Source organism: Osmerus mordax, chromosome 5 (assembly GCF_038355195.1).
Source record: "Osmerus mordax isolate fOsmMor3 chromosome 5, fOsmMor3.pri, whole genome shotgun sequence".
Taxonomy (NCBI): Eukaryota; Metazoa; Chordata; class Actinopteri; order Osmeriformes; family Osmeridae; genus Osmerus; species Osmerus mordax.
The window spans coordinates 2,218,985-2,246,825 of NC_090054.1; the positions used below are offsets into that span (position 1 = coordinate 2,218,985).

Consider the following 27,841-nt stretch of genomic DNA (forward strand, 5'->3'; position numbering starts at 1 on the left):
TGAATTCTGCGCCAAAAAGGTCGAGGATGGCAGCCTTTAGAAGAAAAAACGATTCCCCATTGATCTGTCGACTCTGAATTTTGATTTGGGTCGTGAGTCTTATTTGAGTGAGAACGGCTCTGCATAGTCTTACTGTAGGAAAACTGTTGTTGTAATTTTGTTTAGCTGTTTGCTACTACACTTCTCACGTAGCGTAAACTTGGCCAGCTTTGAGTCTGAAAAGGCAGGTCCATTTTTATGGCGGACCATTACAGCCCGAATATAAACATCGACGGCCAGTGTGAGTCGCTATTTGACGAACACTGTTCGTTCAGTGAAGGCATGGTTATTTTCAAACAACGACACATCAACTCAAACACAATTTGACCTTTACGTTAACCTGTATGTTAACTATAGGCTACACATTGTCAAGTTAATCTAGCCTACAACGCGTGTCTGGTTAGGACTGACATTTGACCATGAAGGTTTCTTTCCCTTGTCTTCTTGCAGCTTGATTCTCATGGATAAATGGAAAACTATCACCACCTATTGGTGTGATGTGGAGTTGATGAAGTTCGACAGCTTGTCCCAAATCAAATATAGGCTATAGCTAATCCCCATACACAATCTTTGATAATATCGGAAAACTAAAAGAAAGGGGTTAGACAGCCATTCACAGCCAATTGTTGTATAAAGTAGGCAATGCAAAACATGATAAAGATCATGCTGTATCATTTATGATTTATATGTTGCCCTTACCAGTGCCAACAGAAAACAAATATGTAGGTATAGGCTAATTGTGAGCACTTGAACATTGTCTATCACTTGTGATAGAAAGATAGATTATGGTCGATAGTGGTTCAAAGCAATCAATCTTGTTCCAGTAGCCTATGTTAATTCTAAACCTTTTAATTGTATTATATTTTATTGTGTCGTATTTTTATATAGATCCGGCCATAATGTATTGGTATTAAATAGCTCAAATGTATACGAAAATAACCCACAGAGTGCAACAGTTTGAACGAACAGTGGGGGAGCGATGTGTCGCTTACAGTGGTACACAATGAAAGGGAGGAGCAGTCAGGAATGGTGACGTCGGATTGGAATGAGGGAGTTGAATGTTCCGGGTCAGAAACTGGACGGGAGGAAATTAACTCTAGGACCAGGATAACAATAAACGAAGTGAAAACCACCGGAATCAGAAATGGGACTTTTTTTCGACACACGATTGTGAGAACTGCTCAACATTCCAGTGGTAACTTGATCAAAGAGACTATCGCAAAATCAGAAAACCCTAGCAACAAAGTCACAAACTGAGACTGACAGACGATTATTCCATGCTAGTGCTCAACGCTGTTTATTTACGCCCGGGGAGGTGGTTTGGATGTTAACTTGTTGTCGCAATTCGTTGGTAAAGGAAGCTTGTATTGAGAAAGCCAAATAGTTGCTATAGTAGTGCATGCAGTAAACTGTTGCGCTCATTCTTACGTTTTAATAGGCGTCTTTACGAGATACTTTAATAGCGGATTTTGCATCACCCCGTGATGTTTCATTGCATCCCACTCTGGCGGTGCAACCGTCATGTAGAAACGGTCGATAAACGACACTGTTCTCTTCTCTACGTACCCGATGAGATTTATCGCTACGGACGGAGTTTGGAGGAGCTTTTACTGGACGCCAACCAACTCCGTGATTTGCCCAAGGTAAGTGACGAACGGTTAGCTAGCTTAGCTACCTAGCACAATTAGCTAAACTGGAGGGATTCGAGAAGTTCAATGATTAACTTAACATTCTATTGTTACGACACATGCTGTAAACCCCCATCAAATATAATGTCGGCATATTCAAGGTGTATACATGTTGCATCTCGTGGGAACAGTTCGCTGATCGTCACGCACGCCGTCCACTGCACGCAAGTCGTAGCTCTAAGATTTCCAAGTTTAGACTTGGGGCTTGGCACAGCTTTTTATATTTTCTGTCAGTGGTACACAATTACTTATTTAAGTTATAAGTAATTGTATTCAAGTTATAGGCTTCTAAATCGGTTATCACGTTTTCAGACGAGCGTAATTACGGGCAGTCGTTTAACATTCCCTCATGTCCGCCGGTGCACGGACTGACAGCTGATCACTCAAGTCTCAACGGAGGCTCCAATGTGTCTTGGTGCCCCGTTGTCAAACGAGGAGTCGTAACTCCAATATGAGATGTTTCCTGTTCAGTTTTTTGATTAGCCTATGTATGTGAAATCATAGGTTGAATCGAGTTTGCAGTTCCGCGCCGCCTTTAGCCTACCTGTCTGGGCCGCACTCGGAGTAAATCAAATGTTGCCTACATGTAGCCTACTTTCAGCTATTATTGATAACAAACTTCCCTTGCACAATTTAACGATTCACCCCTAAATTGAAAGATGTTTACGATTATTTGATCCCAATACAATGAGAAAATACAAGGAATACTCTCAGATCTGTAAGAGAAAACAGAAGAGAGGCAATCTTAATTCTGCTTATATAAAGTTGCCTAACGGTGAAAACATGATTGTCCAGGTGCTTATTTATCAGCAGGAAACACACCTGTTATGTTCCTATCGGTCATCACTTTTTCACTATAGTGTTGTTGTGTGAGAAGGGAGTGTCACTGGGCACGCTGTTCTCCTGGACCTTACTAACCCTGGTGTCAAACCCACCAGCGCTCAGAAACACAGGATCGGCTATGGCAAGCGCAGACATAGTAGAGTCATCCCCGCTCCGTGTGGTTGTTGAATAGAGGAGAAGGGGGGATCTCAAGCGTGGCAGGATGATATTCAGCTAGTCAAGACCAACTCCTGTTTGTGGTGCTCCCTGCCTTGTCGCTAATGCTATCTGAACTAGCGGAATGAACGCAGTATCTGTCACACAGAGTCAGTATTCTCGATTACTGTTGATTCACGCTTGTAGTGGCCCTATCACATGCAGTCGCATTTATTATGTAACACGAGACTAAATTGACTAGACCTTCATGTTTAAATGGCTGTGAATTGTATTCTAAATAAGACAGCCTCTAAGCATTGGGTTGAGCGAAGTATATTCTATACACATGTTGATTTAGAAAATACTTTTCTTGGGTTTGTCTGTCCTAACCAATTATCAATACATTGGTCATTTTGGTCTGAACCCATTTGAGGAGAAGGTAACCTCAGTATAGAATTGTCATTTTCTGTTTTATTGCAAACTTGTAGAAACAGGAATAGGAATGGGCTCATTTCTGCACCCAATCATATTTCACCTGAAGTAGAATAGAATAGGCTCACACACTTGTTTGATATCTGAATATTTTGAGATAGCCCTTTTACTATCAAAGCAATTAATCATATCTTGCTCTTATCATCTCCCACATTCTCCATGAGATTCAGTTGGCACTATTAAGCAAGTTTTGTTTAGAGCTCATTTGTGTTGTGTTACTTTGTAATAACTAACTCATTAAATTAAAGACTAACATGTTTTCCAGTTTCATGTAATTTCAGTGTAAGTGGGTGGCCAGGGAAGCAGCCTGCCCTGAAAGGTGATTGGGTTGTTGTCCCTGTGTTAGACCCACCTCTTACATAGTGTTAGCAACCATCAGCTGGTCGTCTGTTAACAACAGCATTGTCTACCATTCTCTTCCCTTCCACAGTTTGCAACTTTTAAAGAAGTTGTCATGGTAGAGTTCCTCATAAGGCATACAGTCAGCCTCATAGGCTAGGTAAAGCTAAGCTACCCAAGCTCCCTATCCAAGTGTTCCCTCGACTGGAGAACCCAGCCTACCTTTACCCACCTACCTTTACCCAGCCTACCTTTACCCACCTACCTTTACCCCGCCTACCTTTACCCTGCCTACCTTTACCCAGCCTACCTTTACCCAGCCTAGCTTTACCCAGCCTAGCTTTACCCAGCCTACCTTCACCCTGCCTCGATTTACCCCGCCTACCTTTACCCAGCCTACCTTTACCCACCTACCTTTACGCAGCCTACCTTCACCCTGCCTACCTTTACCCAGCCTAGCTTTACCCAGCCTAGCTTTACCCAGCCTAGCTTTACCCAGCCTACCTTTTACCCAGCCTACCTTTGCCCTAGCCTAGCTTTACCCAGCCTAGCTTTACCCAGCCTAGCTTTAACCAGCGTAGCTTTACCCTAGCCTAACATTCCCTCTTTTTTTCTCTCCTGCCTGAGTCAAAGCAGGCAGAGAGACTGGAGATGGGACCATGTCAAAGGCTTCTGGAATGTTTGACATTCTCCATGGCTGCGCTCCCATGTTGGTTTACGTGACCTCCAGATGCCCCCTGTTTCTCAGATGCGTAAACCTGGCGTACACCAGGAGTCTGTGTATTTAACCTAATGAATTTCTGCAGCTGTTTGTTTGAACAAGTTGTCCCTGGAGCATTTGTCACCTTGGCCTGGCCTAGTCATGCTGGATCATTGAAAAGATGGCCCACAGGCTTGTCTCCAGTAAGCCAGGCTTTGCAAACAACAAGCACTTGTTGTTCCCTGGTCGGTTTACTTTGATTCCATGTAGATTTTTCTGAAGCAGTTGGCATCACTGATGCCTGGGCTGATTTGAGAAACTCCCAGAAAGCTGTGCAGCTATTAGCCTAAAGGGTTAACGGGTGTTCTCAGGAAGCACCACTGACCAGGCTGGGCGTGGGGGTCGAGTCTGCCCAATCTTGAAGCCTTTAGTTCCGCTGTCGCTTTACATTTACATTTAGTCATTTAGCAGACGCTTTTATCCAGAGCGACTTACAGTAAGTACAGGGACATTTGCCCGAGTAGGGTGAAGTGCCTTGCCCAAGGACACAACGTCATTTTGCACAGCCAGGAATCGAACCGGCAACCTTCTGATTAAAAGCCCGATTCCCTAACCGCTCAGCCATCTGACCCCCCCCTTTCCTCTCATAAAACCTGACAAGCAAGGCTGACACCACCTCTGCCCCGGCCGCTGTCGCGAGCCCAGTCCAGACCTGGGGAGCAGGGTCTGGACGCCACAACCTCAGAGGAGCTAATGGCGATGTCAAATATTGACTTAGGCTTTGCCGAGTCGGATTGGTGACAGCATACTGTAGCCTGTAACACACTTAGTGTGAGGGCTGGCCCTGGGGCCAGCATTCAGGCCAGGGCAGGGGAGGGGTGCTGATGTCTGGTGAGGTAGCTGCGAGGGGAACCGGTTTGCTGTTAGCCTACAGGTGTTTCGTCACTGTGCTTGAAAACCTGCCGTGTCGGGACGTCAAAACCAAGCGGGTGATTTGTGTTTTTGGTCTGAAACAGTGGTTAAGAGTGACTTCAGACAACGCAGGGCACATTTTCTTCTGAGCTTCTGTCAAGGTTTTTGACTCGAAGACTATATCATGTACGTCTGTATGACTGAATAGGTGAACACATAGGCCTTGGTCAGTAGCATTAAGCAAGTCAAATCTAATCATTCAGACCTGACAAAGTTCACAAACAGATGGACCAAAACAAGCATGAAACCTAATGCATGCTAGTATCGTGCATACTTTACCCCCCAGTCCAGGTATTCTTGTTGGGGTGTGCCCTAGGCGCCTGTCCCCCTCTCCAGCTTCCAGTAAACTTGTTCTTGCATAAGAATGACATGGCTAGCAGTGTTGAAACAGAACCAGAAACGTAGCATTTCTGAACTGCCAATCACATCCCTTAAACAGGAAACTAGACACATCTTGTAGCAATAGGTCATATAGGTTAGAATTGATTTATTATAGGTTTAGATGATTTATAGGTTAAGAGAGGCTGCTAGGAAACTGTCAAGAGGAGCAGGACCAAATAATTCAAATGGACTTGTTACAAATGGTAAATAAACCTTGAACTTGAAACACCCATCTAGGCTGTAGGGCAAGCCTTTAGCTCAGCGCTAAGGGTTGGGGATTAGCCTAACCTACTAGTGATCGGTGCTGGGTTAGCCTTGGAATGCCTACGTCCCTAGATGTTATGTAATGATCAGTGTCCTAATGATTGGTAAATCTGTATTGAGAAGTTATGCAGGGCTCAGTGCTAGCAGAGTGTGTTTGTACCTCACCCAGAGCCTGGAACACCAGTGCTAGCGGAGTGTGTTTGTACCTCACCCAGAGCCTGGAACACCAGTGCTAGCAGAGTGTGTTTGTACCTCACCCAGAGCCTGGAACACCAGTGCTAGCAGAGTGTGTTTGTACCTCACCCAGAGCCTGGAACACCAGTGCTAGCAGAGTGTGTTTGTACCTCACCCAGAGCCTGGAACACCAGTGCTAGCAGAGCGTGTTTGTACCTCACCCAGAGCCTGGAACCCAGAGCAGGTCCACCTCTGACCCACAGGATATAGGTGCTGATGTGTTGGGGCTTGCTGTCCGCTTTCATCAATAGGGAAAATCACTGTATCGATCTGTTATGCTAGCAGCTCTTGCTAAATGGGCACTGGCACATACCGGGCTAAGCATAGAAGTAGGCTAAGCTAGGCTACATAGCTGAGGCAGAGCGAGAGAGAGAGCATGCAGAGGGTGCTGCACAAGCCTTCATGATCCCTCGCTGACTCAACCTTTGGCCCCTGCCATTGCTGTCGATGCTGACTTGGCTCTCAATTTAATTGGCTGGCGTTCCGTTAGCTTCTGATACACCACTCGCTGTGTAAGTCTCGAGTCTGTTGGTGCTGGGCAGCGCCTGGATCACGTTTTGTCAAGGCTCGAACAGGAGCGTTCAAGCGGGCCGGAGGGTTGATGCGAAGGTTGTTCTGCTCGTTTCCCGTGGCCCCCAGTACCCATCTTAAAGTCTTCCTCAGTTGGAGTAGCTGATTTCTGTGAGCCTGGGACTGCCAGGATGAGGCCTCAACAAGACAATTAGGCCATGCAGAGGCTGGAGGACAGTTCATTACGTCAGGATGATGGGGGACTGACCAATAATTGCCAGGCCACTGACCACTCTCAATGACTTTACTTTGCTCTGGTCCACCACTAACTCTACTAACTTTTCAAATGTTCTTCTTACTTTGTCGATGTGTGTGAATCAGGACAAATTCCAATGTTTCTTCAGAAGTTGCCCTCCTCTGTTTGTGATGTCCCTGTCTGGATGTAAACCCTGGTTTCTTTTCAGCCTTTCTTCCAGCTGGTGAAGCTAAGAAAACTGGGACTGAGTGACAACGAGATCCAGAGGCTGCCCCCAGAGATTGCCAACTTCATGCAGCTCGTCGAGCTGGATGTTTCCCGCAATGGTGAGATAAGTTTTACACGCACTCTCTCACTCTCTCTCTCTCTCTCTCTCTCTCACACTCTCTCACTCTCTCACTCTCTCACTCTCTCACTCTCTCACTCTCTCACTCTCTCACTCTCTCACTCTCTCACTCTCTCACTCTCACACTCACATAAAAAAGCGCTTTCATACCAGGAGGAAACACAATGCGCTTCACAGAGGGGAAGAAGGGGGTCGGATACACACACACACACACTCTCACTCAGACCCCCAGCTAGACTTGTCCCCACAATGCCTGAAAGTCCCAACACGACACGTTGGCAGTCGTCTCTCTGTCCATGTTAGGCTGACATGAGACAACAGGATCCTGGGCTGTTGAGACATGACTCAGGGCCTGGTCCTGCTCGGCTGGGCGGGGATCTGCTGCGCTGGCACGGTGCCTCACACAGGGTGCCTCACACAGGGTGCCTCACACAGGGTGCCTCACACAGGGTGCCTCACACAGGGTGCCTCACACGCCCCGCCTCCTGCCCAAGCCACAGCTGTAGAGTTCAGCCCACGTGTCTGGGCCAGGGAGGCTCCATCGTTGAGGGTAGTGCCCTGCACTGGCTAGCCTGCTTGTTTTGGAACTGCGCACACACACACACACACACACACAGACCCCCTTTCACGCGCACACACACAAACCCCCCTTTACAAACACACAGATCCCTACATACACACAGAGACAGACCCCTCACACACACACACACACACACAGACCCACCATAACACACAGACCCACACGCACACACGCACTAAGGGGTTATGTTTTATTGAGGTTAAGTGTTTACCGTCTGGGTCTGTAACATGGAATAATGTTGTACGATGGCTGGCAGCGGAATGGAAGAAATGTGCCTGCCGTTCCTGTTTAGATAGTTTCAGCCAGCCTGTTTAGGACCTGTCTTCCTGTACTGTCTCATGGTTGAGTCCAGGCAAGCCTCACCTGTGTGTAGTGTGTGAGCCCTCCCTGGTTGTGTTGAGTCTGTGTGTAGTGTGTGAGCCCTCCCTGGTTGTGTTGAGTCTGTGTGTAGTGTGTGAGCCCTCCCAGGTTGTGTTGAGTCTGTGTGTAGTGTGTGAGCCCTCCCTGGTTGTGTTGAGTCTGTGTGTAGTGTGTGAGCCCTCCCTGGTTGTGTTGAGTCTGTGTGTAGTGTGTGAGCCCTCCCTGGTTGTGTTGAGTCTGTGTGTAGTGTGTGAGCCCTCCCTGGTTGTGTTGAGTCTGTGTGTAGTGTGTGAGCCCTCCCCAGGTTGTGTTGAGTCTGTGTGTAGTGTGTGAGCCCTCCCTGGTTGTGTTGAGTCTGTGTGTAGTGTGTGAGCCCTCCCCAGGTTGTGTTGAGTCTGTGTGTAGTGTGTGAGCCCTCCCCAGGTTGTGTTGAGTCTGTGTGTAGTGTGTGAGCCCTCCCTGGTTGTGTTGAGTCTGTGTGTAGTGTGTGAGCCCTCCCTGGTTGTGTTGAGTCTGTGTGTAGTGTGTGAGCCCTCCCTGGTTGTGTTGAGTCTGTGTGTAGTGTGTGAGCCCTCCCTGGTTGTGTTGAGTCTGTGTGTAGTGTGTGAGCCCTCCCAGGTTGTGTTGAGTCTGTGTGTAGTGTGTGAGCCCTCCCTGGTTGTGTTGAGTCTGTGTGTAGTGTGTGAGCCCTCCCAGGTTGTGTTGAGTCTGTGTGTAGTGTGTGAGCCCTCCCTGGTTGTGTTGAGTCTGTGTGTAGTGTGTGAGCCCTCCCTGGTTGTGTTGAGTCTGTGTGTAGTGTGTGAGCCCTCCCTGGTTGTGTTGAGTCTGTGTGTAGTGTGTGAGCCCTCCCTGGTTGTGTTGAGTCTGTGTGTAGTGTGTGAGCCCTCCCAGGTTGTGTTGAGTCTGTGTGTAGTGTGTGAGCCCTCCCCAGGTTGTGTTGAGTCTGTGTGTAGTGTGTGAGCCCTCCCTGGTTGTGTTGAGTCTGTGTGTAGTGTGTGAGCCCTCCCTGGTTGTGTTGAGTCTGTGTGTAGTGTGTGAGCCCTCCCAGGTTGTGTTGAGTCTGTGTGTAGTGTGTGAGCCCTCCCTGGTTGTGTTGAGTCTGTGTGTAGTGTGTGAGCCCTCCCTGGTTGTGTTGAGTCTGTGTGTAGTGTGTGAGCCCTCCCAGGTTGTGTTGAGTCTGTGTGTAGTGTGTGAGCCCTCCCTGGTTGTGTTGAGTCTGTGTGTAGTGTGTGAGCCCTCCCCAGGTTGTGTTGAGTCTGTGTGTAGTGTGTGAGCCCTCCCTGGTTGTGTTGAGTCTGTGTGTAGTGTGTGAGCCCTCCCAGGTTGTGTTGAGTCTGTGTGTAGTGTGTGAGCCCTCCCCAGGTTGTGTTGAGTCTGTGTGTAGTGTGTGAGCCCTCCCCAGGTTGTGTTGAGTCTGTGTGTAGTGTGTGAGCCCTCCCAGGTTGTGCTGAGTCTGTGTGTAGTGTGTGAGCCCTCCCAGGTTGTGTTGAGTCTGTGTGTAGTGTGTGAGCCCTCCCCAGGTTGTGTTGAGTCTGTGTGTAGTGTGTGAGCCCTCCCCAGGTTGTGTTGAGTCTGTGTGTAGTGTGTGAGCCCTCCCAGGTTGTGCTGAGTCTGTGTGTAGTGTGTGAGCCCTCCCTGGTTGTGTTGAGTCTGTGTGTAGTGTGTGAGCCCTCCCAGGTTGTGCTGAGTCTGTGTGTAGTGTGTGAGCCCTCCCAGGTTGTGCTGAGTCTGTGTGTAGTGTGTGAGCCCTCCCCAGGTTGTGTTGAGTCTGTGTGTAGTGTGTGAGCCCTCCCTGGTTGTGTTGAGTCTCTGTGTAGTGTGTGAGCCCTCCCTGGTTGTGTTGAGTCTGTGTGTAGTGTGTGAGCCCTCCCAGGTTGTGCTGAGTCTGTGTGTAGTGTGTGAGCCCTCCCTGGTTGTGTTGAGTCTGTGTGTAGTGTGTGAGCCCTCCCCAGGTTGTGTTGAGTCTGTGTGTAGTGTGTGAGCCCTCCCCAGGTTGTGTTGAGTCTGTGTGTAGTCCTGATGTGTTTTCTGTTTCCCTTAGACATCATGGAGATCCCAGATACCATCTCCTACTGCAAGGCCCTGCAGGTGGCAGACTTTAGCGGAAACCCCCTCACCAGGTACGGTCACATGACAGGTACTGTCACATGACAGGGGGCGAGGTATGGTTACATGACAGGGGCCAGGTATGGTCATATGACAGCTCTTGCTTGCTCGCTCAGACAGGAGAGATGGATGGAAAACAATTTTCAAAACAAGATTTTGTTGGGAGTTTAGTTTCATTATTCCTATGTCCTTTGGTGTTCTGAAGCTCATCTCACTCACACACACACACACACACACACGTACACTTTAGAACATTATACCACAATCATCAAGGCTGTTCTGGCTGCAAAACAATAAAAACATATCTCTGTAATTGCATGGGCGTTTGTGTGTGTGTGTGTGCGTGTAGTCAGATACACAGCACCACATGGTGTTGCGTAGGACTGCCTCACGTGTGTGACAGAATATTTCTGTCCAGCTTTAAAGGCAACCTAGATGCAGCATGCCCACTGTAATGGGGCAAAATGGGGGGGGGGACAAATCAGTTTGTACACGCACACACACGTACACACAGGTCCAAAAGTCTCTCTTTTTCCTCTTTCTGTATTTATCTCTGTATCCCTGTCTCTCTCATTGTTGTGCTCTATATATCTCACGCTCTCGCTCTCTTGCTCACTATCTATAGGCTTAGGTGAAAGTGTGTGTGAAACGGTTTGTGGAGCAGAACATGTGAAGAGAGAGTGACGCAGTGGGTTGAGTTGGGTTCAGCCAGCCGGCAGGCGCTCCTTGGCCGTGCCAGCGTTTGAGCCCTGAGCCAGCCTGATATCTGTCTGCTTGTCCTGGTTTCCCAGATTGCCGGAGAGCTTCCCAGAGTTACGGAACCTCACATGCCTTTCCATCAACGACATCTCTCTGCAGGCCCTTCCTGAGAACATTGGAAAGTAAGTATGTCTCTGTATTCCCTCCTCCAGTCGGTCAGACGGTCTGGACACTCAAGTTGACCTCCTCCACCTTCCACAGAGTGTGGTGAGGTCCTGGTGTAGAACGGTTCACTGTTGACCCGGTTGGGCGATCCCCACAGATCTCTTCGAGGTCCTTACCCCTTGTTGTCGACGCGCTTCTTATCGACACGCAGCATGTTTAGGTGAAGAACGCCGGTATCTGTGTTCTTCTGTTGTTTTCATCCTTCGGAGGGACATGAGCGGGGCAGATATGGCAGACCAGTGGCCGGAATGCTGGGTCTGCTTCCTGTTCTCTCATCCTCTGAGACATACTTCATTTCCTGTGTAATTTCCTCCCTCTTTCTCTATCTGTCTGTCTCTTTGGTGCTGTCTTTCTCTCACTGTCTCTCTCACTGTCTCTCCCCCTCTTACTCTCTCCCTCTCTTCTCATCTCTTATTCCCCTCCCTACTACTCATCTCTGCCCTCCCCTCCCCTCCCCTCCCCTCCCCTCCCTCCCTCCCTCCCTCCCTCCCTCCCTCCCTCCCTCCCTCCCTCCCTCCCTCCCTCCCTCCCTCCCTCCCTCCCTCCCTCCCTCCCTCCCTCCCTCCCTCCCTCCCTCCCTCGTCCTCGGCACATTAAAGACCCACCAGAGTGGGAGTGAAAGCTGTGTCTTTCAAACTTGCCGCTCTGTGGTAAATTAGAGATGAAAACACATCCTCTCATGAACGGGAATGAGCTATATTTACTAGACGTGTGTCTGTTCTCTTCTCCTGCCTACCTCCCTCTCAGTGATAAATGGCTCTAGATTACAGGCGGCTCGTAATTCTACACTCACGACTGTCCATTAAAGTCACACAGACGCTGGCTTTCACAGCAGGTCACTAGGAACATGTGGTCATGACTCAGCCAGAGAGATCTTGCCACTATCCACTATTTATGTTTTTTTACTACGCTGTTAAAGATTAAGTGAGCGAAAGTCCATTAGGCCTGTGGGTATTGGTCCCATGTCACAACTCGCCTGTGATTGGTCTACTCAGGACTGACCCAGAGAGAAACTCTGACCACCAAACTACTGTCAGAGCGACGCACTTCTGATCCTTCATCTGTTGTACTGTCTCAGTGCACCATTTGTACGCAGCTCGGATAATAGCATCTGCTAAATGAAGACGATGTGAAATGGTGGTGGAGCTAGCTGGTGATGGATAGGTTGAACCTGGTGTTGGTATTGACTGATTGAACCTGGTCTGGGTTGGATATGATCTGGTGGTCATGATCTGTTTTGGTTTAACATGGGCTTGATTTGCGTTTGGTTGGATATGGAACGTCCACCCACTCTGGTACCTCACCAAACCTGGTACCTCACCAACCCTGGTACCTCTAACCAACCCTGGTACCTCTAACCAACCGTGGTACCTTTAACCAACCCTGGTACCTTTAACCAACCCTGGTACCTTTACCAACCCTGGTACCTCTAACCAACCCTGGTACCTCTAACCAACCCTGGTACCTTTACCAACCCTGGTACCTCTCCAACCCTGGTACCTTTAACCAACCCTGGTACCTTTAACCAACCCTGGTACCTTTAACCAACCCTGGTACCTCTAACCAACCCTGGTACCTCTAACCAACCCTGGTACCTTTACCAACCCTGGTACCTCTCCAACCCTGGTACCTCTCCAACCCTGGTACCTTTAACCAACCCTGGTACCTCACCAACCCTGGTACCTCACCAACCCTGGTACCTTTACATTTACATTTTACATTTACATTTAGTCATTTAGCAGACGCTCTTATCCAGAGCGACTTACAGTAAGTACAGGGACATTCCCCCGAGGCAAGTAGGGTGAAGTGCCTTGCCCAAGGACACAACGTCAGTTGGCATGACCGGGAATCGAACTGGCAACCTTCGGATTACTAGCCCGATTCCCTCACCGCTCAGCCACCTGACTGACCTTTAACCAACCCTCGAACCTCACCAACCCTGGTGGTACCTCACCATCCAAACCCGGTATCTGGTATCTCACCAACCCTGCCATCGCAGGAGAAAGCGTCCCACAACAGCACCAGTTGTAAACGTTCCTCGTCCATCGATGTGACAGAGTAGGGCTAGTCTGTTATGCAGCAGAGATTGTGTTTAGATTAAAGCTCAGTGGAACTCTACTAATCCCCTTGGTCACTGCTCCTGCTGGGGTTATGTGTTTGTTGTGCTTCTGGGATCCAGCCGACTCACACGGATAGCTGCCTTGTTGCTATAAAAAGCTGTTCGACACACTAGGTCACTGAAAGACAGTAACCCAGTTGAAGGATTGGCTGGCTGTGCAAGACCAGGGCTTTCCTGTCTGCTGTCAGTCCTGGAACACCACTAGAAGGGGGTTCCACCTGTATCCAAATGGAGCTGCCAGAAGGTGTGTCGGGTGTTTTTACCTGACTCTGCACTTTTTCAAGATAGTAACAGCTGAAATGGATGGCTGCTCTGTCGCAACAGGCGCATTTATAGCACTTCCTGCAGTTCATCCTCGGACTGAAGGTGGCATGCACAGGCATGGTTCAAAGGTCATTGTACAACGGCCTGCTCAACCACTAACTGCTATTCTCTCTGTCTCCTCCCTCCTTTCTCCCTCCTTTCTCCCTCCTTTCTCCCTCCTTTCTCCCTCCCTCCCTCCCTCCCTACTAACTCCCAGCCAAGACACAGTTTTCTCGTAAGGCAAAGACAGGAAGTTGTATCTTACACAGGGTTTAAACGTGGGCTGTGTTTACTGGCGAGATTGTGTCAAGGTTGTGATAAAGAAGACACTTCTCACTTCCTGATCATAGGGCACTGATAGGCCGAGGAAGGCTCTGGTTCTTTGGTAGGCTGGCTGAAGTTCCATTGATGCAACTAAATACAAACAAGTTTGTCTTTTGTTAAGCTGACTAACAAACATGTCATGTTGTGTCTACAGCCTCACCAACCTGGTGTCTCTGGAACTGAGAGAGAATCTTCTGACATTCCTACCTGAGTGAGTATTCTCCAGTCCTGATGTCTGTCTGGTGTGATGATGTTTGTCTCCTGTCCTGGTGTCTGTCTCCTGTCCTGATGTCTGTCTGGTGTGATGATGTTTGTCTCCTGTCCTGGTGTCTGTCTCCTGTCCTGATGTCTGTCTGGTGTGATGATGTCTGTCTCCTGTCCTGATGTCTGTCTGGTTTGATGAGTAATGAGAAAAAACGACACACACATGCATGCGCACACAGATGCGCGCACACACACACACAATACTCCCTGTGCTTCTGTTACCATACCTGCACACACACGCTTGCGCACACACACACAAACACACAAACCCAAACAACCCTACCTGGACATGCCCACTCAACCGACATCAAAGCAAGTGACTCTCTCTTAAATTGCTCTCTTTCAGTCTCTCTCCCTTTCTCTCCCACTCCCTGTCCCTTTTCTTCTATCTCTCCCTCCCTATTTTGGGATTCTTTTGGGACCTCTCTGTCTCTCTCTCTTTCTCTGTCTATCTGTCTATCTGCTCTCAAGGGCAGTATGAGCTGGCTACAGATCTGTCAGACAGGACATAGGACAGGGTGTCTTCTAAATTGCATGCACAGCGTCAGCGCTTCACTAGAGATTGACTCTAATGTTGGCACAACAAGGCACTCCCCATCTCAGCAGGGACATGGAACCTGCCACTGGAACTGCTGCTGCCATCACACACGCACACACACACACCACACACACCACACACACCACACACACCACACACAACACACACACCGCACACACCACACACACCACACACACCACACACACACACATCTGCGTGTGCATCTGTTAGAAGCGAGGGAAGGTGACCAGTCAGTGTGTTTTAGTTTGCCTTTTCTCCCGTGGTAACTGTAACTGCTACTGTCACTAACTGTCTCTAACTAACTGTAATTGCTACTGTCACTAACTAACTGTTAATGTAACTAACTAACTGTAACTAACTGTGAGTAGTAAAGTCAAACTAATTATTGGTTCTGCCTCCCCAGGTCACTGTCTCAACTCCACAGACTAGAAGAACTGGACCTCGGAAACAATGAACTCTACAATTTGGTAAGTGGACAGGAAATCTCCCCAAGAAGATAACATCACGTACAGAGAGAAAGGTCAGGGGTCAAAGTCAAGTGTGGAGAGAGGGGGTTCAGGGTCAAGTGTGGAGAGAGAGAGAGGGTTCAGGGTCAAGTGTGGAGAGAGAGAGAGAGGGTTCAGGGTCAAGTGTGGAGAGAGAGGGTTCAGGGTCAAGTGTGGAGAGAGAGAGAGGGTTCAGGGTCAAGTGTGGAGAGAGAGAGGGTTCAGGGTCAAGTGTGGAGAGAGAGAGAGGGTTCAGGGTCAAGTGTGGAGAGAGAGAGAGGGTTCAGGGTCAAGTGTGGAGAGAGAGAGAGGGTTCAGGGTCAAGTGTGGAGAGAGAGAGGGTTCAGGGTCGAGAGAGAGAGAGAGAGAGAGAGAGAGAGAGAGAGAGAGAGAGAGAGAGAAGAGAGAGAGAGAGAGAGAGAGAGAGAGAGAGAGAGAGAGAGAGAGAGAGAGAGAGAGAGAGAGAGAGAGAGAGAGGAGAGAGAGAGAGAGAGAGAGAGAGAGAGAGAGAGAGAGAGAGAGAGAGAGAGAGAGAGAGAGAGAGAGAGAGAGAGAGAGAGAGAGAGAGAGAGAGAGAGAGAGAGGAGAGAGAGAGAGAGAGAGAGAGAGAGAGAGAGAGAGAGAGAGAGAGAGAGAGAGAGAGAGAGCGAGAGAGAGAGAGAGAGAGGAGAGGAGAGAGAGAGAGGAGAGAGAGAGAGAGAGAGAGAGAGAGAGAGAGAGAGAGAGAGAGAGAGAGAGAGAGAGAGAGAGAGAGAGAGAGAGAGAGTTCAGGGTCAAGTGTGGAGAGAGAGGGGTCTGGGGTAAGTGTGCGTCAACAGGACCAATAAAGTTTATTTAAACAGAGTATAATTTTCCCCATCTGTCAAGTGTGCAGGTGTGGAGAAGATATTTAGGCAAAACAATACCAAAACCATTGCTATGTAGTTACATGGTTAATGTAACCTTAATGTAAAGTGATATGTAGTTACTTGGTATCTAAAGTAACCTTAATGTAAAGTGTTGCTATGTAGTTACATGGTAGTTAATGTCAACTTTATGTAAAGTGTTGCTATGTAGTTGCATGGTAGTTAATGTAAACTTTATGTAAAGTGTTGCTATGTAGTTGCATGGTAGTTAAGGTAAAGTTGAAGTGTCTCCGAGGTTGTGGTTTTAGCAGCTTGTAGTGCTTCTGGAGTAGAGCTGCGTTGTGAGAAGGCAGGCTGCCTGGGCGCGTGGCCAGCCCTGACACACAGAGAGGGGGACCTCCTCCACAGAGGAACGCAGGGGAATGCCAGCTCCCACATCTTTGAAATTCTTCCACAGCCTTGTGTACTTTTTCACTCACCTAGATATTATTCTCTTGTCTGTGTGTATTTGTCTCTCTATATATACCTGCCTGTATCTGTCCCTCTCTCTGTATCTCTCCCTGGATCTCTATCTCTCTCACTTTGTCTCACTCTACGTATATATCTATTAATCTCTCTCTCTGCATCTCTCTCTCCTTTCTTTCCCCGCCCCTCCTGTCTCCCACATAGCCAGAGACAATTGGAGGACTTGTCAGTCTTAAGGATCTGTGGTTGGATGGGAACCAGTTGGCTGAAATACCTGCAGTAAGCTATTCCTAACATGCTGCTATTTGTCAGTGCTTTGAATATGACTTTAAAGAGTTTTCTTGTGGCATTTAAAGGGCAGCTTGTTCTCATGGAATTTGATACCACAGCAAGCGATTGCTCTTAAAGACATGAAGTCTATTGAGTGGATAATGATTCCATCTGTTCATGTGCGTGTACACATCTTGCCTCAGTAAATGTTTGTGTGTGTGCGTTTGTGTATGAGCACCTGTGTGTGTGTGTGTGTGTGTGTGCCTGCCTGTGTGTGTGTGTGCCTGCCTGTGTGTGTGTGCCTGTGTGTGTGTGTGTCCTCCAGGAGATGGGCAGCATGAGGAGTCTGGTGTGCCTGGACGTATCAGAGAACAAGCTGGAGCACCTTCCAGAGGAGCTGGGCTGTCTGCTGGCCCTGTCAGACCTGCTGGTCTCCCAGAACCTCATCGACGCTCTGCCAGAGGGCATCGGTCAGCCCCCATCTCCTCTCGCTCTCTCTCGCTCTCTGTCTCTCTCTCTCTCCTCTTACACAGGTGTGTGCGTAATGTGCTGGGCAGGGTCTATGTATTAGTGTGACTGGAGGCCTGTGCTCTGCAGGTAAACTGAGGAAGCTGTCCATCCTGAAGGCAGACCAGAACCGCCTGACCCACCTGCCCGAGAGCATAGGGAGCTGTGAGAGTCTGACTGAGCTGGTGCTGACAGAGAACCAGATCCAGGTGGGGGTGTGGGGAAGGGCTTGGATGAGTTTTGGGGTGTAGAAATGTGTTTTCTGTGTGTGAGTGACGAGAGAGTGAGGGTGTGAGAGATGTCTACTGAGGAGATAGACCTGTGGAAAGATATATAAAGAGAGAAATCCCCAAAAAGAAGAACTTCTTTAAATAGTTTAAGCTCTGACCACTTAGCATGTCCTCAGACCGGCCCTGCTAATTGGCTGAGAGACTCCTGCTGTGGGATGCTGCTTTTCCTCACCAGCCAATTAGATTTGTTTGTCATCCTCACTGCCTAATCGTGTTAATAAATCCTAGCATCTGGCCTTCAGCCATCAGTGTACGAGTATTCTCTGTGATTATACATGGTGTGTGTGTGACAGTCTGTGTGTATCTTTTGTGTAGACATGTTCTAGTGTCCATGTTTGTGTTGTCTTTGAACTGTGTTCTGGTGTCTACGAGTGGGGTCCAAAATCTCAGAACTGTGGTAACAAGTCGGTACTCAAAACATTTTTTACCCCTGACCTGTTTGCATGCCTGAATATGACATGGCTTCTCAAACATGACTTACCCTGCCTTTAAACCAGGTGAGTTTAAAAAACATGTTTTATGTAGACAGAGAGACTAAGGTCCAATACAACTGGTTTTATTGGACCTTAGTGTTCCTAAACTGTAAATAAAAATAAAGAGATATAGATTTAAATATGCATTTCCCACTATATTGACTTAATAATCCTAGACCTGGCGTCCAGCCAGCCCTGTTCAACTGCCTTCATAACTTCAGTCAGCTCAAATTAGTTGTTGTTCATCAATTGACAAATGTACAAATACTGATTTCGATGGTATACTGTAACCATAGACAGATTGTCGGCATTTGCTATTCAGTAACATTCCTCCTCCTCGCGTCTTATGTTCCAGAACTTGCCGAGGAGTATTGGCAAACTGAAGAGGCTGTCGAACTTCAACTGTGACAGGAACCAGCTGAGCTGGCTCCCCAAAGAGGTAGGCCCCCTGTGACTTGCTGCTGCCTATCCTGGCCAGGACGCTCTAAAATAAAAGATGTCGTAACTAGGTCATCCCTTCCTGGGGTAAAAAAAATAAAATAAAAAAGTTTAAAAAAGATGCCTTCACGCACATAAGCGACTGGCCTCCACAATGTTGTCGTAGCAACCGGAGAGTTGTGACCATATGGTGATGGTGAGTGAGGCCCCGCCTCCTCCTACTCACCGTCTGAGACGGACACACGCTGCCCAACACTGAGACAGATCACACGCTGCCCAACACTGAGACAGACCACACGCTGCCCAACACTGAGACAGACCACACGCTGCCCAACACTGAGACAGACCACACGCTGCCCAACACTGAGACAGACCACACGCTGCCCAACACTGAGACAGACCACACGCTGCCCAACACTGAGACAGACCACACGCTGCCCAACACTGAGACAGACGACACGCTGCCCAACACTGAGACAGACCACACGCTGCCCGACACTGAGACAGACCACACGCTGCCCGACACTGAGACAGACCACACGCTGCCCGACACTGAGACAGACCACACGCTGCCCGACACTGAGACAGACCACACGCTGCCCAACACTGAGACAGATCACACGCTGCCCAACACTGAGACAGACCACACGCTGCCCAACACTGAGACAGACCACACGCTGCCCAACACTGAGACAGACGACACGCTGCCCAACACTGAGACAGACCACACGTTGCCCGACACTGAGACAGACCACACGCTGCCCGACACTGAGACAGACCACACGCTGCCCGACACTGAGACAGACCACACGCTGCCCGACACTGAGACAGACCACACGCTGCCCGACACTGAGACAGACCACACGCTGCCCAACACTGAGACAGATCACACGCTGCCCAACACTGAGACAGACCACACGCTGCCCAACACTGAGACAGACCACACGCTGCCCAACACTGAGACAGACCACACGCTGCCCAACACTGAGACAGACGACACGCTGCCCAACACTGAGACAGACGACACGCTGCCCAACACTGAGACAGACGACACGCTGCCCAACACTGAGACAGACCACAAGCTGCCCAACACTGAGGGATCCTGCAGCAATCACATGCTGCAATCACATGCTAGCAGTTGATATCTTTCTTTCTTTCTCTCCTTCTCCTGTACATGCAGTAGCAGTACTTGGTGGTGTATGGACTGTCTGCTGTATGTGGCAGTAGCGTAGCCTGGGGTATAGGCCCCCCAGATTTCTGATTGCTACCAATGAAAAATGAAAGAATAGTTTTTAGAAGCCCCTTCATTTTAAGATGGGACCCTCCAAAAATAAGATTCTGGCTACCCTACTGGTATGTGCTGAAGAAACGTCAACTGAGATATGGTGTTAATAGATAGACCCACTCCTGTTCACAGGTTATGTGGAGGAGACAAACTGTCTCCTTCACCTGTGGTTCTCGAGGAAATACAAAATAACCTTTCGGGAGCTTTGAGAGCAAAGACTGTATTTCAATGAATCCAGCACTAGATGGCTGCTGCGTGCTTTTGTATAGAAACTTTGAACAAATAAGCGACAAACTAAAGAAGTTACTAGTCATAGCGTTGCTAGGGAAGTGGAGACAGATGTAAACAGTGACGTCATGACGGGGGTCTCTAGCCCAGGGAAAAGCAAACCGGTTCTTAGAAGGTTCACAAGGGGAACAAACGTCAAACTGGCACTAGTAACAGTCCAGAACCTGAACTAGCTTTGCATTGATGGAAAGGGGGTAGCAGAGGGTTTGTGGTTTGATCTCGAGCTCACCCACCTCAATGTTAGCTCTGAATGTTAGCTCTGAATGTTAGCTCTGAATGAAAAGTCTGTTCGATAGCTTTTTTTTGTTGGTGTGTGTGTGTGCGTGCGTGAGTGCATACCTACTGGTCTGCACGTGTGTGTGTGTGTGTGTGTGTGTGGTACAGACGGTACCATGACATCAGCTCCCAGGCCGGGCCTGCACCAATCACAGCTGTCTCTGCAGGGTTCAGACTCACGGGCTAACAGACCTGCTGTTGTACTGCAGCTGAGCTGGGACTGTTCATGTCCCTGACCTACTCAGAAAGATGAGGGCCGTGTGTGTGTGTGTGTGTGTGTGTGTGTGTCCACATTTTGTTCTCAACCTCTTGTCTGTTAGAGATGCACAGAGAGAGAGAGAGAGAGAGAGAGTGAGAGGCAGGCAGGCAGGCAGGCAGGCACAGTGAGATAGTGGGTTAAACAATGAAGTGGAAGGGAATTGCTTGTCCAATGCTGTCCCTGCCTCTACCATGCTGTCCCTGCCTCTACCATGCTGTCCCTGCCTCTACCATGCTGTCCCTGCCTCTACCATGCTGTCCCTGCCTCTACCATGCTGTCCCTGCCTCTACCATGCTGTCCCTGCCTCAACCATGCTGTCCCTGCCTCTACCATGCTGTGCCTGCCTCTACCATGCTGTGCCTGCCTTGTTGATAAATGGAACTAGCGTTGAGGTTAAATTAGTCTAAGAAGCTTAAAAATGCATACACTATTTGCCAATAAGACAACCTTTTCAATATTGTATTACTCCTACAGATATAGGTTTTCAGCAGGTTTAAATGTATCGATCTCTCGAAGTGTCTTATTTTACCCATTATGCAAAGCGCAACAGGCTAGCAAAGTCAGTCTTATGTTAGTCACTGATAGTGAAGCTTTATACAAAAGGTACATTGAAGTGTCTATGGCAAGTCGAACTTAAAGTTACATTTAAGTCCCAGACTAGGTCTATTTTTATACAATTGGCCCCAGGCCATCTCATGTTGTACTTAGAAGGAAAGTCTTTTCTGGAAACTATATTTGAGCTTGTTTACTCCAGAAATCATTCAGTAACCTCCCTGTGTCATGCATTCAACTAGGTGGTTGAATTCTTTAAGCATTTAAGTTCTTTCTCGAGTACCTCTGATTCTTCCTTTTAGAAATCACACAGGTAGTTTACACACACATACATAAACACACACCAGCACACAGACACTTCCTCAGTAGGTGATTCATATTAAACAGTAGTACCAGTTGAACCCATCTTGTATACCTAACTAGCACTTATGATCACCCAATGTCCTGTTGACATGAGCAGGTTGAGTCACACACACACACACACACACACTCTCTGTCTCTGTGTGTGCTTCAGTAGGTGGTGCTACAGGCGTTCGGTGTGCAGCAGAACCCCTGCAGTTACCGACACACTCCGAGGTTAATTGTGGCTAATTTTATCCCCGTCTGCCAAGCGTCACGGCCAGTCGATCGGTCTGCCTCCAGGACCGCCTCTCCTAGGCCAGCGAGGCCCCCATCGCCCACCCCTCCTCACCCTGACAGCAGGTCTAGAGGGGCACTTCCCCCTGGGGTGATGACACATCATCCATCCGTCCAGTTTATATACCCTGTCTGAAACCTTCACTGTCTGAAGCCTACAATGAACTAAATAGACATTTCCGCATTGTGCAAGAGTCGTGTCGAGAGGTTTTCGAACAATTCCAAACATGTCCAGGGGTTTGCGTGTTTGAAAGAGTGTTGTATTCACTTGTCCTTTAACTTCAGGCTCCCCTTCCTTTTCCCCTCTCAGTGGTGTTTGTCCAGAAGATCTGTCTGTCCGCCCAGCCGGGGCGCAGTGGCTGTTTGATGTGTGTGCCTGCTCCTCCCTGTTTCAGATCGGCGGCTGCAGCAGCCTGAACGTGTTCTGCGTGCGGGAGAACAGGCTGACCCGGATCCCTTCTGAGCTGTCCCAGGCTACAGAGCTGCACGTCTTCGACGTTTCCGGAAACAGGTATTCAGACCCACGCATTCTCCACCTCCGACCTTCACCTACGTCCTGTCGACCTCTGGCCTCCGCTTCATCTCAGGTGTCACAGCATTGGATTAAGTTGCGGTTCTTCTGGAGTTTGATCTGGAGTTTTCTAAGTGGTGACCGACAGTGCCCAGGGTAACCTGGATGTTACCATGTGTTGAACTGTCCTGTGACCCTCCAGACTGGCCCACCTGCCCATGTCCCTGACCACCCTGCGACTGAAGGCCCTTTGGCTGTCAGAGAACCAGTCCCAGCCCCTGCTCACCTTCCAGACCGACGTGGACCCAGAGTCGGGGGAAAAGGTGCTCACCTGCGTGCTGCTGCCCCAGCAGCCCTGCGAGACGGACAACAAAGGTACACTCCTGGTCATCATTCAACCATCCTTCTCTGTCCATCCATCCTGCTCTGTCCATCCATCCTGCTCTGCCTCTGTCCAGCCATCCTCCATTCCTTCCTCCCCTGTCTCCATCCTCCTCCACTAACTCCCTCTTTCCATCTATTCATCCTCCAAGTCTCTCTCCCCTCCCTCCCTCCTCCATGTCTCTCTCCTTTCTGTATCTCTTTCTTATCCTCTCTCTATCTCTCTTGTCAACTTTGTATCTTCCCAATTCAGTCCAAGGGTCATAACATCTGGGACCTTTATATAAGAACAGCAAAAGAGAACATTCTGGAACCTTTATGTAAGAACAGCAAGAGAGAACATTCTGGAACCTTTATGTAAGAACAGCAAGAGAGAACATTCTGGAAGCCATGGAGGCTGATGCTCAAATGAAAGATGACCCTGGCAGTGTTCATAGATAGTTGGATGAGTGTAGCTCAGTGGGGGAGCACAGGTTCAAATCCCCCCTGTATGCTGCCTTGGATACATTTGGGCAAAATGAGTACATTATTAATATTATTAGGAAGAGAGAACGTCCTCAAAGCTTCTTCAAGGACTGTGCTCTGGGCTACGCTCATACAGAACGTACATGTATAAATAGATGATGGTTTCTAATCCCCCACACGCCCCTATATAGACTACTCCTCTCTATCTGGGTTAATCCTCAGGTTAGGTGATGTCACACAACTCACAGCCTGCCGTTTCCTTGTCAAAATCAACCTAGGGACCCATCACATCAGGACATGTGATTGGGTCACGTGACGGGGTCACATGGTCTGCCTGGGGAAGCGGAGCGTGTGCCTCCCAAAGCGTATCACCCAATCACATCAATCCACTGGTCCTGCAGGAATCACTGTGTTCCTCTATCCTTTCATCCCTCCATCAGTCCATCCTTTAATGCCATCTATTCCATCACTCACTCCCTCCTCCTCTCTCCATCCTGCTCATCCCTCCTTCCATTCCTCTCTTTCCTCCCTCCCTCCCTCCCTCCCTCCCTCCCTCCCTCCCTCACTGCTCCCCCTGCAGACTCTGTTCCTTGGTTGTGTTCAGAAGAACCTCACTGGATTGGAGGGTTAAAGAGCTTAGAGTTTTGTCTGGCCTGCTGCCATTACAATCTCTCTGTCTAGCTGTCGCACTTGTCTCTCTCTCTAGCTGACTCACTCGCTGTGTCTCTCTAGCTGACTCGCTCGCTGTCTCCCCCCTCTCTCTATCTCTTGTTCTAGCTCGCTCTCTCCCTCTCTCCTGTTCTCCTCTCCCTAGCTCTCTTGCTCCTTTTCTTTCTTTCTAGCTCTCATCCTTTCTTCCTCTCTCTCTTTCCAACTCGCTCTAGTTCTCTCATTGTCAAGCACTTTCTCTTACTCCCTGGAACTCTCTCTCTCTCTCTCTCTCTCTCTCAGGCCTGACTCCATTTATCAATCTGATCCCATGTTTATTGAAACTACACTGGCGTTATCCCCTACCACCCTTCTTCTGTGGTTAACCTCCATCCTCCCCCCCATACCACTTCCTGTCCTCCCGAACCCCACCTCCCAGTTGTAGATGTAGTCTTGTGACCTTCCATCCCCAAGGATCAGCAGGGGCTCTGAGCTTAGCTCCCAGAGAGAGGCTAAGGAGCGAGGGGTTGGGGGCTATGGGGGGGGGACAGGAGGTAGGGAGGAGGAGTTACGGGGGGACAGGAGGTAGGGAGGAGGAGTTACGGGGGGACAGGAGGTAGGGAGGAGGAGTTACGGGGGGACAGGAGGTTACAAGAGGGTGTGGGAGGGTGGAGATTGTCTTGCTGTAAGCCTGTGACTAAGCTGGGATTTGAAACTGTGATCAGGCAGTTCAAAGCTCTCATTTACAAGCTCCGGGTCACAGGGCTAGGAGCCACCATGCTCAGCAATCATACAGGAAACACTGGTCTGTAATCTGGGGAATCTCTCTCTCTCTCTGTATCTCTCTCTCTCTCTCTCTGTTTCTCTCTGTATCTCTCGTCAAGTGCTCATTTCATCAAGATGGGTATTCACTGGGGTTAGTGGTCTGAAGTTGTTTGCAGAGGGCTGCTTGATTTAAAGCTTAACAGTCCCAGGGTCTGAGGCACCAGCGTGTTCATGTGTGAAGCCTGAATCACTAGCGTGTTCATGTGTGAAGCCTGAAGCATTAGCGTGTTCATGTGTGAAGTCTGAAGCATTAGCGTGTTGGTGTTGATGTGTGGGTTGAGCCTGGAGTCTTAACCTGCTGACTGACAGCCCCACAACCCCATCTCTTCCTGTGTGCTGTTCACAGCTGGGCTCTGGCTCAGCTGATCCCCTATGATGGCTCCAGGAAACACAGAGAGAGAGAGAGAGAGAGAGAGAGAGAGAGAGGGGGAGAGAGGGGGAGGGAGGGGGAGGGAGAGGGAGAGGGGATGTGGAGAGAGAAAAGGGAGATGTGGAGAGAGAAAAGGGAGATGTGGAGAGAGAGAGGGGGGGGGCGACTGAGGGAATGAGAGAGAGCGGAGCGAGAGAGGTAGACGGTGGAGAGAGTGAGACCCACCTCTGTGTGCTGATTGGTTGCCCCCCCTGTCGCTGTTCCTGTGTCAGGCACGGACGCGCTGGCGCGCTGCGGAGCCCTGGAGAGCCTGGTCCAGGACATGGCGGACGACACCTGGGACGAGCGCGCCCCCAAGCGCATCAGCGCCATCCACTTCCTGGAGGACGACGAGGAGGAGGATGACGAGAAGGTGAGCTCTCAGCCGAGGAGCAGACCGTGTGTTAAGGTTGTGTGTGTGTGTGTGTGTGTGTGTGTGGTTGTTGATGATGGAAGACAGAGGTCTCCAGAGTGTCATGGCTGTCACAATCAGCCCGCAGACTAACAAGACAGGCAGGCTCGAGCTTTCACAACAACACTCTCAAGATGACAGGAAGGAAACAGACCAGTCATCTCTCTAGTTTTAGGAAACGTATTTCCATCGTCAGGGATACCACACGGACCTGTTTGGTCTGTGTACTGAAGTACACCCATCTATCTCCCCCCAATTGGGAACTCCTGTTTTGGAGAACCACGGCCATTATTATTACAATTAAAGGTACAATAGGTACAATTTTCTTTCAGTAAAAAACAAAAAAGGCCTGTAGTGCACTACAGGCCTCATCAGCTTACATGTTGTGTTAGCTGATGAGGCACTCTGAGAGCTGTTTTGCAAAACCGATAGCTCAGTGCCAGAGGAATGTACATTTCTCATTTTTGGAGCAGCCACTACTTTCCAGCCAATTATGTTCCAGCACTCCTGTTCCAGCCAATTGCCAGCGGCGAGGCAGGCCTTCCTCCTTGGCTTTTTTGGTGAAACCACTGTCAATCAAACACGAGCTGGAGGAAAGCCCAGAAATTCAGACAAGAACTGTTTTTTGTTTCTCATATTTGAATTTATTTAATTATGGCATCTATTATAGCTTTAATATAATAATGTCCTGCTTCTCCCCTCATGAAGAATCCTGTCGAGGAGATCCACGCCCATTATAAGAATCATTATTATTACCATCATCCCCTTCCTGTTCGGTCAGCTGACTTGTCACAGACCATGGGTGGAAGAACCTTCTCATGCACTGCTCCCAACCTGTGGAACTTTGGAAAAGTGCTCCTTCGCTTGGCCATTTTGAGAATCTGCTTAAAACGTACCTTTTTTAGTAATTTAGTCTTTAATTGTTAATTTAAATGTTAGTACTGTTATAGTATATTATGTTTTATGAGTTCAGAAATGTTTGCTGTACTGTAGCGCTTTGAGTACAAGAAAAGCACATTACAGATCAAACATTATTATTATTATTATCATGATTATTATTATGAACATAATGGTGTCCCCTTCCCCCTGCAGGGAACCCTGATGAGGAGAGCCACACCTCACCCAGGTGAGCTGAAGACCATGAAAAAGGCTGTGGAAAACCTGCGGAACGACCTGAACGCAGCAAAGGGCCTGGACTCCAACAAAAACGAGGTCAATAGCGCTGGCGAGCGGGTCACCACCTCTGTGTGACCTCCGACACCCGCTCCCAGCCTCCCGTGTCTCTCGCTCCTCGTCACCCCCCCCCCCCCCCCTCCTCACCTGCTCAGACACACCATCCATCAACTGTTTACCCACAATCCCCTTCTGTGGCCTGGCTATGAACCTCTTCCTCCTCTGGCTCCGCCCTGGGATTCCGTCGTGTTCTCCACAACCTGTTCTGTTTGTTCCAGAATCTTCCAGGACCTTCCGGAACCTTCTAGAACTTTCCTCTGTCATCTGCAGCTAACCCCCCCCCCCCCCCCCCCCATGTGTTTTGGCTCTCATACAACCAGGGCTCATGTGCCTTCTGACTGATCAAACCATTCCCGTGGCAATAATATGCACAGGTTTGCTCCTTTATTCTTTTTAAAGGTATTTTTTACATTTTAGTTGTTTAAAAAAGAGAGAGATGCTTTTTTTATGGACAGTAGGTAGTTGCACTATTGTACTTTTTTTAGTTAAATATTGTCTAAAATCGTCTTAAATATATTATATATATATATATATATATGTGTTCTATTTTTATTTTTGAAAACACTGGGTGACTATTTTACTTTTTACATTTTGGGGAAACATTTTACCCGATCGTGTTAGAACCTACTGATTGAGGATTCTTGTACAGACATTTTGTGAATATTGATACTTTTATACGTTTTGGCAGCTCAGATGGTGTAAATTAAAATTGTATAGCCAGTCTCTTAATCAATTTCAGGTAAAAAAAAAATATATATAACCGAAATTGGTACGTATTTTATTTACTAAAGAAATGAACAAAATTGTCTTTGGGGTGAGTCAGTAGCCTTGGAGCTTCTGACCACTGTCATGTGACTTCCTGGATGAATCGTAGACTTTCTCTGATTGGCTGGGTGAATAAGGAAGTGAGGGCTTATCGTCCAGAGCATCTAGCTAGGCTTCGCTCCCGGCCTCCTCTGGGTGGCAGGAAGTGAGCAAGGCTGCCTGGCTCTCCCCAGTTGCTTTGCCTTGCTTTGTTTTTATCAAACAGATTCTTAAAATACCTGCATTTTTATACCTGACTTCCTTTTATACTGTCATAAAAGTATAAACAACAGCAAGACTAACTGCTGGTTGAAAATGCTGTTGTTTTTTAACTGTACAGTAAGGC

General features: G+C 48.6%; 1 protein-coding gene across 1 annotated transcript; it reads left to right on the plus strand.

Annotated features, from left to right (window-relative positions):
- Nucleotides 1-1,116: 1,116 nt before the first annotated feature.
- Nucleotides 1,117-26,943, plus strand: lrrc1 (leucine rich repeat containing 1). The gene is made up of 14 exons (XM_067237112.1): nucleotides 1,117-1,682; nucleotides 7,062-7,179; nucleotides 10,181-10,259; nucleotides 11,037-11,126; nucleotides 14,070-14,126; nucleotides 15,142-15,205; nucleotides 16,738-16,812; nucleotides 17,129-17,273; nucleotides 17,401-17,519; nucleotides 18,429-18,512; nucleotides 22,203-22,318; nucleotides 22,521-22,693; nucleotides 25,280-25,419; nucleotides 26,551-26,943. The coding sequence occupies exons 1-14, from the start codon at nucleotides 1,524-1,526 to the stop codon at nucleotides 26,707-26,709; spliced, it is 1,578 nt and encodes a 525-aa protein (XP_067093213.1). The 5' UTR covers nucleotides 1,117-1,523; the 3' UTR covers nucleotides 26,710-26,943.
- The last annotated feature ends 898 nt before the right edge of the window (nucleotides 26,944-27,841 follow it).